General features: G+C 39.3%; 2 protein-coding genes across 2 annotated transcripts in view; one reads left to right on the top strand and one right to left on the bottom strand.

The window, feature by feature from the left end:
• Positions 1 to 2,304: 2,304 nt before the first annotated feature.
• On the top strand, positions 2,305 to 12,512 carry mtDNA-helicase (mitochondrial DNA helicase). Its single transcript, XM_086542563.1, has 11 exons — positions 2,305 to 3,008; positions 3,887 to 4,056; positions 4,725 to 4,862; positions 5,084 to 5,234; positions 5,497 to 5,629; positions 6,092 to 6,242; positions 7,093 to 7,242; positions 8,558 to 8,746; positions 9,071 to 9,256; positions 11,662 to 11,793; positions 12,103 to 12,512. Exons 1-11 carry the CDS (start codon positions 2,354 to 2,356, stop codon positions 12,313 to 12,315), a joined length of 2,268 nt encoding a protein of 755 aa, XP_086398689.1. The 5' UTR covers positions 2,305 to 2,353; the 3' UTR covers positions 12,316 to 12,512.
• A 53-nt stretch (positions 12,513 to 12,565) lies between these two features.
• The window catches only part of bonsai (28S ribosomal protein S15, mitochondrial), a 6,854-nt gene continuing 1,919 nt past the window's right edge, over positions 12,566 to 17,500 (bottom strand). Inside the window, exons 2-5 of the mRNA XM_043022748.2 lie at positions 16,146 to 16,329; positions 15,711 to 15,844; positions 13,498 to 13,693; positions 12,566 to 13,101 (exon numbers count right to left, since the gene is read on the bottom strand). Coding sequence (XP_042878682.2) covers positions 12,873 to 13,101; positions 13,498 to 13,693; positions 15,711 to 15,844; positions 16,146 to 16,329 — 743 coding nt within the window. The 3' untranslated portion in view covers positions 12,566 to 12,872. The remainder of the gene's footprint in view (positions 13,102 to 13,497; positions 13,694 to 15,710; positions 15,845 to 16,145; positions 16,330 to 17,500) is intronic.

Here is a 17,500-nt window from a genome sequence, read left to right as displayed (position 1 = left end):
TTACTGTTTTTATTTTTATAGAAGTTATTTGTGATTTGCAGCTGATTACCCAAGTGACTTGAATAAATTATGCAATATGTGGTTTGACTAGAATTTTCAGCCACTTTACAAATTGTCTAGTTTTGCATATGCCTTGCAATCTTGTATTATATGTGTAGGTTGATTTGTTATTGATAAGCAATAATGCTTAAATGAATTGACTGCAATACATTGATTGTATGAGTTTACACACATGTTAATCTTTGATTCCATACTTACAATCTGTTTAAATTAAAGTAAATGTGAATGTTCTGTCTGTTTAAAATTTAGCTGGAATTTATTTCCTGGTAAAACAGTTTACACCTCCAAGAGAATTGCAAATTTAGGCTCCTTTTCCGCATATAAAATGACTTGTGAATCTGAGTGTAGCAATTTCACGATAACTGCGACACATTTATTATGTTAGTATATGAGTAAGTTGTTTGAGGATGCTGCATTTTGAAATTATAGTTGGCATGATTGTATACTTGAAAGAGATTAATGATATATTTCAGTATGAGTTGACGGTAATTTCTTCTTTTTTGATGCATTCTTGCCTCCGTTAAGTGACATTTGTGGTCTGTTTGAAATCTTGATTCATGTGAAGCTGCCTCTTTGTTTTAATTAATGAGGCTCACAGTTCAAGGGTGTCAAATATGCAGCCGGTCACACTTATACATGTGGGCAGTGGCTATGCTACTGTTACTGCCATACTTTGCAATGTGCAAGATTGACCTGGCTTTTTGACTTTAAATAATATAATTAATATAATAATGATAATGATATTAATGTATTATGATCTAGAGAGAGAATGTTTAGAGTGAGAGAGAGAGAGAGAGAGAGAGAGAGAGAGTGAGAGTGAGAGTGAGAGTGAGAGTGAGAGTGAGAGTGAGAGTGAGAGTGAGAATGAGAATGAGAATGAGAGTGAGAGTGAGAGTGAGAGTGAGAGTGAGAGTGAGAGTGAGAGTGAGAGTGAGAGAGAGAGAGAGAGAGAGAGAGAGAGAGAGAGAGAGAGAGAGAGAGAGAGAGAGAGAAAGGGATAGCACTGATTCCTTGAATGAAATACTCATTGGAATTTCACCAATAAAAGAGCAATAAGACTAAGGCACTAAAAAGAGCTACCCTTTACTGAGGTAATTCAAATAAACACATGATTTTCTTTGCTTTGTTTTATTTTTATGAGCTTTAACCCATTGGTCGCGGTATTAAAAAAAGGTTTGTGCAGTAGGATGGCTGTTTTACATGTCTGGCATGGTGCCATCCGCGCCTATGACCGACTCTGCCTTTGCAGAAAATCATGCCATCCGCTGCTAATGGGTTAAGTTAGAACAAGACTTGATTAAATCTGCCTTTCCTATTTTGCTTTGTTACTCCATTAAGAAGCATTTGCACATTACTTATAGTTATTTGATTTCTGGCTTACATAATGTGTACTTGCAATAATAAGTGGCCGGCTGTAGTAAGTGACTTTGATAAAGTTTATTAATATTCTAGAATATGTTGAGTTCCCAGACCAAAAGGGCAGAGCACAGTTATGCCTTTTAATTGTCAGATCTTAGGTTGCTGAAGTAATAGGAAAAGTCATAGGTGTTGCCTAGTAGCCATTAGTGATGGCGCAATACTAGAATTTCAAATGTTGATACTGTTGTTGAGTTTGATTCTTTTCAAATTTAGATTTTAGTTTTTGAAAGTATGTGGCTTACATTTTGAACATGATAAATTTATTGGTGTGATATATTGATTTAAGATTAGAAAATGACTGATAAATCCAATTTAATTTCTTATGAATACTCTGAGAACATTCCATCATATATGTGGGTATTCATACTTGAATATTGTGCAATAGTGAAAAAGGAAATTTGTAATTTATTCTCAAGTAACATTAATATTGTAACACTAGCTCAATTAATCCATTCACAACAGGGTGATTATTTGCCTAATGCTGCTCCCATTTGCATGCTCCTATTTTTTTGTTTTGTTTTTTTTTCTTCTTGTTGCTGACAAGTCAAGAACAGTGTGTCTATATAAATGCAAGTGCAATGATTATATACATGCATTACTATGTAAAACGTGTATTTAGAGGGAGAAATCAGAATGTGATAGGACGTCATCTACTTTTGCTATTAGAAGTTTAGATGTCAAAGAATCATTTTAAGACAAGGAAAACATGCTCAATTTTTCTTGGTTCCAATAGCTATTGAGATTATTGCAAAATGCTCAACTACCTTTGATTCATCGTCCCACCACTAGTAGCTATATACAACATTTGTGCTTTATATTGCAGCACTAAAACATTCTTCTCTTTTTCTTACAGGTCATGAAGTCTGAGGCCTAAATGTGGTTATTCAAGATTTTTCAAAACAAATATGAGTCGCCTTCACACATGCTGTCTTATAGGAAAATGTGCACCCTGGCACATCTCCTACAGCGGAAGGGACAAACTAATTACCTGGCACAGTTTGGGGCCAGCGTTCACTCATCATATGATGTGACGAAAGCCCCACGAGGACCTTCCCTTCTGCAGGTGAATAGACTGTATCAGTCACATCTGCAGTCTGTGCATAACTGGCAGCTCTTATCACCAAAAGCTATACAGGAAAAGGACTCTCCCAGCTGGTTATGTTTGCCGTCTCTATCTCAATCTCTTAGGGGAACTCCTTCATTATTCATAAATAACTTCCATTTGACTCCAACAAGGAACCCAAATGCAACATTACAGTCGGGCTTCCACACGTCCTCCAAGAAGAAAGACATTCCTGAATACTTACAAGGGAATATCAGTGAGGTGGCAAGTCTTGAGGACGACTTCCTCCTTGACGACCTGGAGGAGGAAGACAGCAACGACATGGAGGAAGATATCGTGGACTTCCTGACCTCGCATCTCATAGCCTACGAGGAGACGGCAACGAGTTTTACTGTCCAGTGCCCAGCATGTTCAAGGGAAGACACGAGTGCTCGTCCACAGGAGATCTTTGTGGATAAGAATTCAGGTCAGTGTAGTCATCGGATGAAAGATGTTTTAATGAGAAGGTTTGACTGAATGATGAATATTCAGTTAAGTGTAACACCTTTTTAATATTCAGGAGATAATTTGTTTGAATAGATTCATTCAACATATCAGGTTTTCTCATATTACAAGGGTTTAAGTTAATTTGTCTTATAGAAGTAAGAACAAGCAATATTTTATTCCAAAAGATTTTTTGTCACCCTTTTCTTATCTGAATACAGTTTCCAGGATACTCTTGTAATCACAGAGATGATAAGAACACCCAATATTAGACTTTCATAGTTTTTGTTATGTTAGAAATATTTGAACATATATTTTTGGAAATAAAAAAAATAGTTTTGCATTCAGACTTTGCTGATGTACAATACACATAATGATTATTACAAATTATATAAAATATATGACAGTTTTTTTAATTTGTTCAAATTCTAAAGGCGCATTATTCACTACCAATAAGTTTATGAAATTTTATTCAGATAATTGATTCAAATGAACATGAAGATGTTTGCATGGAAGGTTCTCTTAGTTTTCACTGTTGGCCCTCATCTTCAGCAACAAAAGCCATGATAAATATTAGAATAATTGTGCCATCCTATGCCTCACTCTCACTATTTTCATCAAATGCAAATGCAGACTAGCAAGAAAAAGGAAACAGTTGCAGTGTGAATGAACAACCAAGAGTCCATCCAAATTCCAGAACAGTAAACCATCCATGGACATCCAATTGCTCTGATTTAAAACCCTTTTCAATATCCCCTTAACAAAGGAAATGTCGTTTAGTTGTGAGTTGCCTCCAAGATTCTTTTTATATGTAAATATCTGCCACGTAGAGTGACTTGACGCAGGCAACCATACACGCAGGTTACTTTGTCTGTCCTTGGTGTTGTCGTGCTGGGACTTGGGAGGAGCTGATGCATCTCCTGAACACCACGGAAGATTGTCTCACTGCGGAGGAACTCCACGCTTTCCTCTCCGCCACCTTGCCGGTTTCGGAAGCGGAGCACGTCAACTTGCAAGAATCTCCCTTGAAGGTATGGCTTTTAAATGTCCTTATTTTGAAGGGCTTTGGGTAGACGTATTTTTATGCGGTCTTTGTACCAAGATATGCTTAAGTTGTAAAGGTGTGGTTTCTTGTAGATAAATGTGTATATGTGTGTGTAAGTGTTGGGACTTGTTGTTTGTATTTCCTAGGATTTATTTGGATATTAACCCTATGAAGCTGGGAAAAAATTGGAGCCTAATATTTACTGTTCTGGGATTAATATCAAGATAACAATTTGAAGTGTGAGGATGATATTTCCTCTCCTTTATCTTTAATTCTGGACAAGTAGCCTATTGTTTTTTCAATCAAAAGCATTAAAAAACTAGAGTTTAGGTTGACTTAGAAAGGTAATAGCCGTAAAACTTCATACCTCTATTGCACACACAATGAAGCAGCCTTCATTGTCATGGCATATGTAGGTTCCAACTGGAATTCAGGCCCACACTCTACCTGTATAGGTGCCACCAATTGGTATTTGGTTTAGATACAAGAAATATGAATGAGGTCACCTATTTCTTTACATGTGTGTGTGTGTCTGTGTCTGTTCATTCTTTTATCTTCTTTTCCTTCTACTTCTTCATCCTATTAGTATTAGCAGTAGTACTGTAGAAATATATGGCAATTTTTAATCCACTTCCTATGCCTCCCTCCAAACAGTATATCAGCCTGACTACGCTGAACAAATACGATGCAAGAGTGACGAGCGAAGGAACCCGTATTGTAGTGCCAGTGCAGACCAGTGACGGGGAGATCGTGGGCTTCGAGAGCGTCTCAACCCTTCACCAACACCCACTTGTAAGTAGGGAGTAGTTTTTATGGTGCATTTTAGGACGTGTAGGTGGCAGATTGTTGTAATGATGAGGGTATAGTAAGATTGCGGTAATTTAGGGTTGATTGTCATTCTTTGGCCTTGTTTAGTTATACGCTACATTCCAAAATATGTTGCTGTTGGGTTATAATTTAAAGATAATGATTATCTCAAATTGCAGAAACCTCAAATATCTTGTACTTTCTAGGTGGTCCGGAGGTACGTTTCCGGCAAAGCAAGTGTCTTCGGTGCGTCAGTAACAAAGCGGACACATCACCGCGTCATTGTCGTCCCCAGCTGCTGCGATGTTTTGAAGTTGGCTGAGCACGACGTCCCCGCTGTCTCCCTTCCAACTGGAAGTAAGTTTAACTCTTTAGTAAACTCATTGAATGGTTTTGTAATGCTACCCTTTGTTGTAGAATTAGCCAAACTTCTAGAATATTGTTTAATAAACTGTATCTTATAATTCCATTCTAATATTGTGTGAATATATATATACATCAGATGATTTCAAGCTTCTTGTGATGCATTTTTGTTATTAAAGTAAAAGAGTTTTAACTCGGGATGATGTCGCTCAAGTACCTAACATTTCTTCATACATGGCGCATTTTCCTCTGATAGATGTTGAAGCTCTCCAGGAATATATATCAGGCAGCAATAAACTGGAGGTGATACTGTGGCTCGGAGCAGAAGCACCACCTCGGTCACTCCTTATGACCCTTATTGAAGCAGGGGTCTCGTGCAGCTTGATCAGGTAATAATTGTGCTTTTCCAGGTTGTGAATTGTTATTGTTATTTATTTTATCTGCTTGGATTGTAACAGTTATTATAAATATTATGAAGATTAGTATGTTACTTTTGTATTATTGTTTTTTCCTCTTTTTTAAGGGTTATGAATTCTTCTGCATTGTGTTTTTGTAAAGTTTGTAACTCAATAGGTGAGATGACTTTTTTTTTTTTATCCAAAATGTAACCAAAAGGTCTCTATATATCCTCAGCCAATACAAGTTATCAAACCACTCCCTTGTGTGATATTAGATTAATGTTTAATGTTTGTGCATTATGTAGAATTAATTTTGATAGGTCACAGGACAATTTTCATACTGTTTTCATTGTCTAGCTGATAACAAAGAGATTTCTGCAGTTACCCCAAACAGCAAGGAACCAGGAGTAAGATGCATTACACATCACTGAATACATTTTTCTTTATCATCAGATCTGCGAAGGATGATCAACCGATACATACCAAGAAGTCAAAGGAAATCCAAGATGCTCTGAAGAACACAATCCCGGTGCTCTCTGAAAAGACCACCACATTTGCGCAGCTCAAAGACAAGATTTATTATCGTCTCACGCACAAAGAAGAGGTAAGGCTCCTTGTTTATTGTTATTATAAATGAATGTGAATTTCTCTCTTTCTCTCTCTTTCTGTCTTGTTCTCTCCTTCTTTTTTTCTTTCTCTCTTTCTAACTCTCTCTCTTTCTCTTTCTCTCTCTTTCTCTCTCTTTCTATATCTCTCTCTCTCTCTCTCTCTCTCTCTCTCTCACCATAACGCTTTAGCCAAGATAAAGCATATCTACGGCAGTACAAACAGAGTTACGAGGCAGCTTGATGTAGTGACTGCAAGGTTACAGCTTGGCTACAAATATTATTGGGAGTATAGTGTTTCAAACAATGCTGAGGGAACTGAATGTAAGTTGTGCAGTCAACCCTATTGACACACCCTTGACCACTATGTAATGATATGTCCTCAAACTGAAGAGTTTCGTGAAAGTATTAAACGTAAAACATTGTACAGTATTGCAACATCCTTTATAGAGGACAGCATTTTATCAGATATATTACATAAACACAAGAACTTTGCCTGTAATAGATAAAATTGCAAGGTCTTTCTAGAGTGATATACATGCATTACTATGTCTTATGTATAGCTTTGCCCTAGCATATCAATTGCCAGGGTCACAGTAATATCTGCTTCACCAACAATGTATGTCTTAGAATCCAGCATGAACTGTACAAACCATTTAGGCATAGTTCTTATGCCTATCCCTGTGTATACACTGTATATAGTATGAATAAACTCTCTCTCTCTCTCTCTCTCTCTCTCTCTCTCTCTCTCTCTCTCTCTCTCTCTTTTTCTCTCTCTTTTTCTCACTCTCTCTCACTCTCACTCTCATTCTTCCTTTATATTCATCACTCTTCATCTCTCACCAATAGGTTTGTGGTGTCCAGTGGAAGAGATACAGTGACCTAAATGAATTGCTCCTTGGTCACCGCCCTGGAGAACTGACCGTGCTCACAGGTCCAACCGGCTCAGGGAAAACCACATTCATGGCAGAATATTCCTTGGACTTGTGTTCACAAGGGGTATGTATACCTTCCTTAGGTTATGCTGTTGTTGTAAGAAGCTTGTGATGCCAGGTAGGTTGTTCAGTTCGATAGGAGTTTCTTCTGGTATCGTTTCTTTTTCAGTATGTTTGATTATCGTTAGGAGAATGTTATATTAGGTTAGATACTTGAGTTGGATGTCTTGTGTGTTGTTTGTATGGTATTGATCAAGTGTTCAAGATTGAGAGAAGGAGTTCATATGGTTGAATTTTTGACAGGCCATTTGTAAAATTCTTTCGTCATTCATAAAGTGTCGTTATGGAACATGCAAATACAATGAATATAGCAGAAAGAAATACTACCAGGGATGGAATGGTTACATGGCTTGACAGTTTTCACAAATTCTAATTGAATCTGCGCAATAAGTAAACATCATCAGACAGACAAATATAAGTGTATAGAAATTAGAATGAGACATGTAATGAGGTGTGATTTGCCAACAGCCTAAGTGGGTACTGCATACACATTATGACACTAAGTTATGTCCAGTGTGACAGCACAGAGGTACCTTGAGAATCCTATTGAATATAGCCTTCACCTATTGCAGACGGGGCACCTAACGACCTAACTGCTCGTCAAGGCGGTTGGTCTACAACACTAGTGGCACCGGCTAAAGATTAGAGGGATGGGGAAAAGGTTTTCTCTGTCCTCCAGGTAGCGCAGACTAGCCCAAACAATATTTGACCATAATTTCATCATAAAATGCAAGTTTAGGCTGACTTTGGAACACTGTAGCTCTAGAGCTAGCGCCGTTACAGCCATAATACTTCACGTCTGTGTGCGTGCTTCAACTGTGAGCAGATCCCGATGTCGCGTGATGTACACATTGACTCCCATCTTTTAGGCCTAATCGGTGCCGACATGTATGTTATGACACCCATACACAATGGGTTAAAAAGTATGAAACAAGAGGTCCCATATACATTATATTTAGGACCTAAACAATAACAAAAGGTTCCTTTTGCTGTCATTACATTTCTTTTTAATGTATCATTTTTAGAATTAGTTTATAATTTTTTGTTTTGTTTTTTTAACCCTCTCTGGACGGGTGGTACAGTATTGTACCGCGCATTCAAAAGCCCAGTGGCCGGGCGGCACAGTATTGTGCCAGCCATTCAATTGATTTAGGCCTAATAATTCGAACATTCAAGGCTGGAATGCCCCCGTCGTAAGTGGGTTAATGTTATTTTTAGAATTAATTTATAATTTTTTTGTTTAATTTTTTAAATATAACTATTTTATCTTTAACCGTAACCTATTCTTAAAATAACAGTTACTTTTTAAAACCACACAGGTGAGAACCCTATGGGGCAGCTTTGAAGTGAGTGTGGTGCGGCTCTGTGAAGTTATGCTCCATCAGTTCAGTGGGACTTCCCTTCCTCACGATCCCATTGCCTTCAACAACCTCGCATCACAGTTTGCCTCGCTACCACTACACTTCCTCACCTACCACGGCCAGCAGACGGCCACATCTGTTATTAAGGTTAGCTAAAGCTGAGGCATTGTCTAGTTTCTCTTGAATGAATGCATGTTATTTATAGGAATACATTATTTTATTTTGTTTCTTGTTGTTTAGAGTTAGTACTGTTTTTATAATTAGATGGTTTGATGTGGATAAATATAGGTTTGTGATCTTTTTTTTTTATCCCTAATGTGCTGTGCTGATAGGTTTTGTTTCCTAAATAGATGAATTAATTCGAATAATTATTTTTATTGAGGTTAGTACTTCTCATTTACATTTTGTTTTACATTTTTTATATGCTTAATAAACATTTTCTCTCTCCTACCTTATTCCCTTCTTTTGCAGGCTATGACCGAGGCTGTCAGAGTCTGGGGAGTACAGCACGTCATCATTGATAACTTGCAGTTCATGTTAGGCACAAGCGAACAGTCCATTGATCGCTGGTGGGAGCAAGATCGGGCAGTGGCAGCCTTCAGGCGATTCGCAACAACCAACAATTGCCATGTTACTCTGATTGTGCATCCAAAAAAGGTAAGCAATATTGCAATACATCTATATCAACAAAACTGTTGGCTGAGAGTTGCCAACGGGGGATAGATTTGCTTACCCAGGCTCCTAGATGGGTTTTATTTCAGAACGAGGCATCTTCACGCAACATACCTTGACTTTGCCCACTCCCTTATAGTCACTCATTGTAGAGCACCTGCACCCAAACACACGCACCTGCACCCAAACACACGCACCTGCACCCAAACACACGCACCTGCACCCAAACACACGCACCTGCACCCAAACACACGCACCTGCACCCAAACACACGCACCTGCACCCAAACACACGCACCTGCACCCAGACACACGCACCTGCACCCAAACACACGCACCTGCACCCAGACACACGCACCTGCACCCAAACACACGCACCTGCACCCAAACACACGCACCTGCACCCAAACACACGCACCTGCACCCAAACACACGCACCTGCACCCAAACACAGGCACCTGCACCCAAACACAGGCACCTGCACCCAAACACACGCACCTGCACCCAGACACACGCTGCACCCAAACACAGGCACCTGCACCCAAACACACGCACCTGCACCCAGACACACGCACCTGCACCCAGACACACGCACCTGCACCCAGACACACGCTGCACCCAAACACAGGCACCTGCACCTAAACATGCATATTGGGCAAGATGAGCGACGCTGTGAGTATTGTGGCGCGCCGGATGCCAAATTAGAGCACTACCTGATGGAATGCGAGCACACTCGCTTCCTCAGGCAGGGCCCAGAGACGACAGCCGCCGGGCTGGTTAGACGGCTATGCCTGTCACTAGCCCCCTGGCAACTGGAGCGCCTACAGGCAATCCGACCGCCACGGTAAAAGTTCAGTTATGATGATCAGATGAGTCAGCACTTATAGCCAATAGAGACCGGGCTACCCCATCCACACAACCCGGGCGAAGCGACGTCTTCGCAAAATCTCTCTGAACTGAGCTGAATTGAATCAGCGATGATGATCAGATAAGATTAGATAAGATGAGTCAGCACTCATAGCTGGCAGAGGCCGGGCCGCCTTGAGCATATAGCCCGGGCGAAGCAACGTCTTCGCATATCTGTCTGAACTGAACTCTGCACCCAAACACAGACACCTGCACCCAAACAAAACACAGGCACCTGCACCCAAACACAGGCACCTGCACCCAAACACAGGCACCTGCACCCAAACACAGGCACCTGCACCCAAACACAGGCACCTGCACCCAAACACACGCACCTGCACCCAGACACACACACCTGCACCCAAACACACGCACCTGCACCCAGACACACGCACCTGCACCCAAACACACGCACCTGCACCCAAACACACGCACCTGCACCCAAACACACGCACCTGCACCCAAACACACGCACCTGCACCCAAACACAGGCACCTGCACCCAAACACAGGCACCTGCACCCAAACACAGGCACCTGCACCCAAACACAGGCACCTGCACCCAAACACAGGCACCTGCACCCAAACACAGGCACCTGCACCCAAACACAGGCACCTGCACCCAAACACAGGCACCTGCACCCAAACACACGCACCTGCACCCAAACACACGCACCTGCACCTAAACATGCATATGCACACACACACTTCTTCCCTCTCCTTACCTCTCTCTCTCTCTTTCCCTCCCCCTTTCTCTCTCTCTCCCCCTCCCCCCATCTCCCTTTTTTCAATATTGCTGATAGTGACGTTGTCCTGTATCATAAAACTTGATAAATCCTACATCAGTTAACCAAATAACATAAAAGAAACTAGGATTTTCTTCACAGATAGCAGTAAATTGCTAACTCTTGCTGGGGATACTGTATTTAACTCTGAGTCGCATGTCTGCAGATGGGAAAATGGACCTATGGCAGTAATCGTCCCCAAAGTGCATTTTCCCTGCTGATCCAGAATCTGAATTATTTGCTCTTTTGGTTGATGTATCTCTCAGTGCAACGGTCAGTTAGTGATTTTTTCTGTTGTGGATTATTTTACTTTTTGAGGTGTTTGCCTTTGAAGGGTGAAAAATAATGATAATCCTTGTTTGAGGGTTTCAAAAATTCTACTATGGCCATTCATCTGTGGTTAGCATGTTTTATCATGCTTATACAGCACCAAAAATAAAATCATATTAATGATTGTAATAAAGTAAAGATAACAATAATGATGATGGCAATCAAGACAAGAGTATTAGTAATAATATGACAGGTAGTTATATATAAAAGATTACCACTACAATAATAATGGTAATATTATTATTAAAACAACAATGATGATAATAATCGAAGTGCCACCCCAGAAAAGAAAAGTAATTCATAAAAAATATTTCTCAAACAACTGTTTTTCTGTGATGTCAGCATGGTTCAGGTTATGTAACTACCCGCAGGTTCCCGATGGTCAGCTGCTCAGCATCAACAGTGTGTTTGGAGGAGCCAAAGCGACACAGGAGGCAGACAACGTACTCATTCTGCAGGTGAAGAGCAGCTCAGCCCTCAACCAAAGCAAGAAGGCATTGCAGGTAAAATGAGCTGTTCTTTTCACACTAGCGGAATTTATTTGCTCGATTATTGGTTCTTTGATAAATCCTGTCTTGTTCATGCTTTCTTTTTTTTTATGATAGAAAAAATAAGGAAAGGAAGAATGTACAATTAGAACATTAATCATTATAATAATAATAATAATAATTTATAATGATAATAATTATTATAATAATAAAACACAAATAGAGACTGAGTATGTCTATCAAAACGAAGTGCTTGTATAATAATTCAGGAAACTTAATGCTTGTATATAATTATCCATTAACATCACACATCAACCATTGCAGGTGGTGAAGAACAGATACGGGGGCCAGCTGGGAGTGCTTCCCCTGAGGTTCCACAAAGAATCCCTGACACTTTCTTCCTGCTTCCGCCGCAAGGACAAGGAGAAAGAGAAGGAGAAGGAGAAGGAGAAGGGTGCCGAGGCAGCTGAGACAACCGAGACAAAGTCGTCTGTGCAACGTCCGAGGGTGAAGGGCTTGTCATCCTTTGGGTTTTAAGCATTATGGAAGTTTATGTATGTGCCATGAAGTCTCGGATGAGAACTTTAGATCAAACATAGGAGAGAAATAGTTGATTGTATAAAGTAAATTAATTGTAGAGAATTCCTGTGGCTTTGTTTGGATAAATGAAGTTGTGTAATTATTGGAATTCTGTATGTACAGTTTATAATTTTTATAAAACTTCTTGAAAACAATTTTCCTTTATTTACTTTCCTTTTTGGACAAGAAAGAGTAAGGAAACAAAATGCTATCTATATGAATTTTATTACCTAAGGAAAACTGTTTATTCCCATAATCGAGAATTCTTTACATAAAGAAACAAGATTTTACTATACAATATAATATACAACCGAACCATCTTGCATGACAAAATATTCTACCATGGTGAAAATGGTACAAAGACCTACCATACACAAAAGAAGTTTACTAAAAGACGAGACAAAAAATTTCAAAATCCTCCCCAGGACTCAACCTTCCGAAGCATTTCAAAACCACCGTCTCATCTTTCAGTAAACCTACTTTATGTGCATAATGTCTTTTTCTGCCAATCCTGGTTATGAAGGAGACGAAGCTGCCTCTGGCACGGCAACGCTGACGGGGACACCGAGGCTTCTTTCGGTCTCGGCAATCCACTTCAGAGTCTCCTCCTTCTCCTTGAGGAAGGGCTCCTTCTGGAGTTCCAGACTCTCCTTGTATTCATTGAGTTTCCTGTGAACGATCTCTCTCTTGTGCATGCGAACCAGCTTCTTCAGGGATGCCTTCCTCGTGATCCATCGGTAGTACCTGTGGTTTTTGGACGTGGGGTTAACATTCAGGGCAAGAGCATATTGTGTAAGTGGCGTCGTTACTGGACAGAGGATAAAAAAGTCTTGAGTGTGGAAGTTAATTATCTGTAGATAATTTATATTTACTTCTGATGCTGGATACAATAAATAGGTAAAGTATCGTGTTTACTTCTGATGCTGGATACAATAAATAGGTAAAGGTAAATAGGTAAAGTTTCGTGTGTGTGTGTGTTATTTCTGTGCTAGTCCTATCAAGAAAAGGCTTTTATACAAGGTCAATAACATGTCATTATATACTCAAAACTTTCATTGACAATTCATCTAACACTGGGAAGAATAATCAAATTAAAAGAATATAGAACTGATATATGAATAGATATCAAAGTACATATACCTTGGTGGTGGACGGTAGATAATTTTCAGCTCTTCAATCAACCATTCAAAGCGCTTGTAATCCATTCTACGCAGGTGTTTCAGCATCTTCTTGCGACGGTCAATTAATTCCTGGAGGTAACATCTTTGCAATGTATTCTTCTTGCATTTGAAAGTTTCCTTTTGCAGGTTTCGTATCTTCACAGTCAGCATTGCAACTGGAGGAGGAACAAGCAATTTACTTAAACTGTTAACTAAAATTAATAATATACATTAAAGAAAGAGTTTCAGGAGCATGTGATTTATCATGTTCACCTAATTTCATTAATTATATTTGCACACCTTTAAAGAGCATAAAAAGTATATTGTCCGTTGTTTAATACAAAAGTTTGCAGTTATTTCTGGCTTGGAGTAGAGAGTATCAAATATAGTAATACCCCATTTGTCAGGTAGACTCAAATTTAAAACCTTACATGAATTAACGAATTACAAACACTACTAGTCCACCTATTGCTCAATGAAACTTTACAAAAGTGGCTCCCTATACAAATCACTATGGAACCAATCAAACTAAAGACACATTCCCAATAAGCAACACTATAAGAATATATAAAGTTAACCCATTGGTCATAAGGACGAGCATCGTTCACTTATGATTTTGTTTTAATTTCTTTTCTTTTTTTATACATAAAAGGTTGCACAAATGCTGAGTCACCTGCTTACCCCAAGTTTTTATTTCTAATACTATTAATATTGTTACTAATGTTGTTATTAATATAATTTGTATGATTATTATAACAATAATAATAATAATAAACAGAAATTAAAACTTACTCAAGACAATTTAAGGAATGAGGCAAACAAGTGAGGTTTACAAATTGACTCACTGATAGTTCCATGAGTCACCAACATATATTTTTTTATATAAAATAACCACAATGAACAATGCACATACATGCACTCTGAGCGTCAATGGGTTAAAGTTGGATGAGCTTCATGTAGCTAACTAATTATTTCCAATAACATTATTTTCCAAATTGTTTAATCCCTTAACACCAGGTGACAAGATAACACGTCAAGTGGTGGCAGTACCAGCCACCGGGAACAAGATATTTTGACATGGCTTTCCATCTGGCCACCACGCCAGGTGATTGGGTGCATAGCGCTTATCTGTGACCAGAGCAGACAAATAGCCCGAGGTGTTAGGCTCATGCATTTGAAATACTCTGGCGTTTAGACCATTTGCAGCCAAAACAGCCTCATCAGCAACAGGTTAAGACAATGAAGAAATTAAAAGACACGCACTATTACTTTTCCACTACCTTGGTACATTGGTAACACTACCTTTCTATAAGAGTAAAAAAAAAAGCCTGTTTCATGTCAACTGTCTGGAGACTTACATTTTACTTTACATGCTTGCAATTTGAAATTACTCCTTTTTTCTTTCTTTTTTCAAAATCTGATTTTTGGAACCGCCTCGTGGGAAAATTGAAACATCATGTCAAACCAACATAGGAATGATTAATTGATTATTTAGGATTATATTCTTCATCAACATCCAGGTCATTAGAAGCAGCCAGCATAGGAGTGGCATAATGTCAGTTAAATCTAGATAGTAATTTAATCATGAAGAAACAAGGCAGTCGATCCTGATCTCACCAAACACAAAAAGCAAGAAGTACACCTAAAATTCTGCTGTTATCTAACCCATTCACGCCGGATGACGTGCTGACACGTTTCATGGTTTTCCTGTCAGACGCCGCCAACAAGATATCTGGCCAAGGCCGGCGCTCGGGGTGAGCGAGTAGGCAGCCCAGGCTCGCGGCCCGTGCGCCCGAGAATCTCGAAGCGTTCGGATGATGCGTTCGAAAACCTCGGTATAGCGACCATGCAAAGCCGGAATGGCCCCGGCGTGAATGGGTTAATAAACCACTTACTCAACATGAGCAGAAAAAATAGATTTACTTATACTAGCCCTCTTTATTTCTTCATAATCTTCCACACAAAGCTAAAAAAAAAAAAAAAATTATTGAAAGAAACAATAGCAAGACAGTGGTTTTCATCATGGGATACATAAGTTTGAAAACCTAAAATCTACACTCTGCTTGTAAAACTTGCTTTCACATTTGTATTTGGATCTTTCCATCATAAAATTCCAGAGTTCCATGAGACTTATCATTTATGAAACTTGTCACTTTGTTACTTATCCCTTTTCACTTGTCACGTGAAACTTACTTGCCACTTCCATCGAGCCTGTATCATATTGATGTCGCTGGACCTTCTTACAGAGATTGTATCGCTGGACTTTCATGTTCTCTTTGTGGTTGCCAAACTCTATGGACAGGAGTCTTCGTGTCACTTCATCAACTCTGCAAAATGTCACAGTTTCATATTATTACACTGTTCTCACTATCAGTTATGAATAAAAAAAAATACAAATCTTATATATTTTCTTAACCCATTGGTCGCGGATGGTGTCATTTGCTGTCAAGGCAAGCAATTAGCCTAGACATGGATGGGCCAGGCCATATATGATGATACCAACAGAAGGCTGTATAAACTTATTTAAAAATACCGCGGCCAAAGGGTTAATGTACAAAACCTATCATCAGCTATAATGCAAATCAATAACTATGTCAACATACAATAGAGATTCTTTCAACAACTCACTGGTCAAGCACATCCTTCGCAGGCTGCACTTTCATGCACGCTGTGGACACCTCTGGTTCCTTGACTCCCTCGAGATCTCCTGATTTTTCTGGCTGCCACGACGGGACGTAATTCGGTCTCCGCCAAACAATGCCATGTTCGGTGAGTTCCAGGCGCATGGCATAATGGCGGCGCTGGTCAATAGCTGGGGACGAGAGTGAAAATGCAATTTTTAATAGACAAGGGGGTTTGGTATTGCTTATCTATCTTATTTTTAAAATAATATATACATGAAAGATATTGGCATATGCTTATTTTTCACTGTTTAGCTTAAAAACAGTTTTGTTATTTTCGTTCAATAAATTATTCAGGTAGGAAATTTAAAATAATACATTCATTTCATATGAAGGCAAGAGTATTCTCCGCTAAGGTTTTATTTCCATTATTTTTCTACCACTTAGATGGCTTCAGAAACTCTTAGTCATCAAGGATTCATTAACCCATTGCAGTCGGAGGATAGATTTGCTTGCCCAGTCTCCAGGATGGGTTTTGTTTCAGAGTGAGGCAGCTTCACGCAGCATGCCTTGACTTTTCCCACTCTCTTTCAGTCACTCATTGTGAAGTTAGAACCATTTTTGTGTTTTAACCCATTGCCGACGGGGGAAAGATTTGCTTACACAGGCTCCAGGATGAATTTTATTTCTGATCGAGGCAGCTTCTTGAACATAATTTGATTTTTCCCACTCCCTTTTAGTCACTCATTGTAGAGCTAGAGACATATTTGTGTTTTGTTTTTTTGTGTGTTTTACTATTTTTAGAAATTTATATCTGTCATATCACAGGCTCCATCAATTCTGCAGTTGACTAAAATTGTAGTTCAGGGTCCATATCAACTCATTTTTTTTCTTTACACTCAATGTGATAGAAGTATTACTGTTTTAGGGGGGACAAAAAAAACAACTTTATTTTTTCGTATTTTTGTGCTGTCACGAACAAACACGAAACTTATAACCATCCAAAATGAAGAGGTTGGGAAGAGGAAGGAAACTTGTGCTTTTGACACTGAGTGCCACAATAAAAGGCATCCATACTGGCACAGGGTCACATTGTATGCATTGGGCATGGTGTGAGTCACCTTCCTCCTCTCGTTCTGTCTGCACATCTTTCATCTGCGGTACTTTAGAGCAAGAGGTCGGGAACTTGCGATGTGCCATCACTCTACAGAGATAGTGCTTGCTAGAGACCGTAGATGGGTGCCATTCAAGGCTCTCTCTCCTGCTGGTGCTAGAAGAAAGTGGTGCCATCTAGGTTTTGTAAGTGAGTTGAAAACCATTTTGCTTATTATTACGGCAGTTATAATAATTATGACTGCAATT

The sequence above is a fragment of the Penaeus japonicus genome, unplaced genomic scaffold, assembly GCF_977035675.1.
Source record: "Penaeus japonicus unplaced genomic scaffold, GWHDUDI00000001_assembly GWHDUDI00000001, whole genome shotgun sequence".
Taxonomy (NCBI): Eukaryota; Metazoa; Arthropoda; class Malacostraca; order Decapoda; family Penaeidae; genus Penaeus; species Penaeus japonicus.
The sequence above is the reverse complement of the archived record's forward strand: the minus strand, read 5'-3'. Positions and strand labels throughout refer to the sequence as shown.

Bases quoted from the DNA above. Each gene is read 5' to 3' on its own strand.
- mtDNA-helicase (XM_086542563.1), top strand. From the start codon at position 2,354: ATGTGGTTATTCAAGATTTTTCAAAACAAATATGAGTCGCCTTCACAC. The intron at 4,057-4,724 runs GTATGGCTTTTA...CCCTCCAAACAG, and splicing joins TGCAAGAATCTCCCTTGAAG to TATATCAGCCTGACTACGCT. The intron at 6,243-7,092 runs GTAAGGCTCCTT...TCTCACCAATAG, and splicing joins GTCTCACGCACAAAGAAGAG to GTTTGTGGTGTCCAGTGGAA.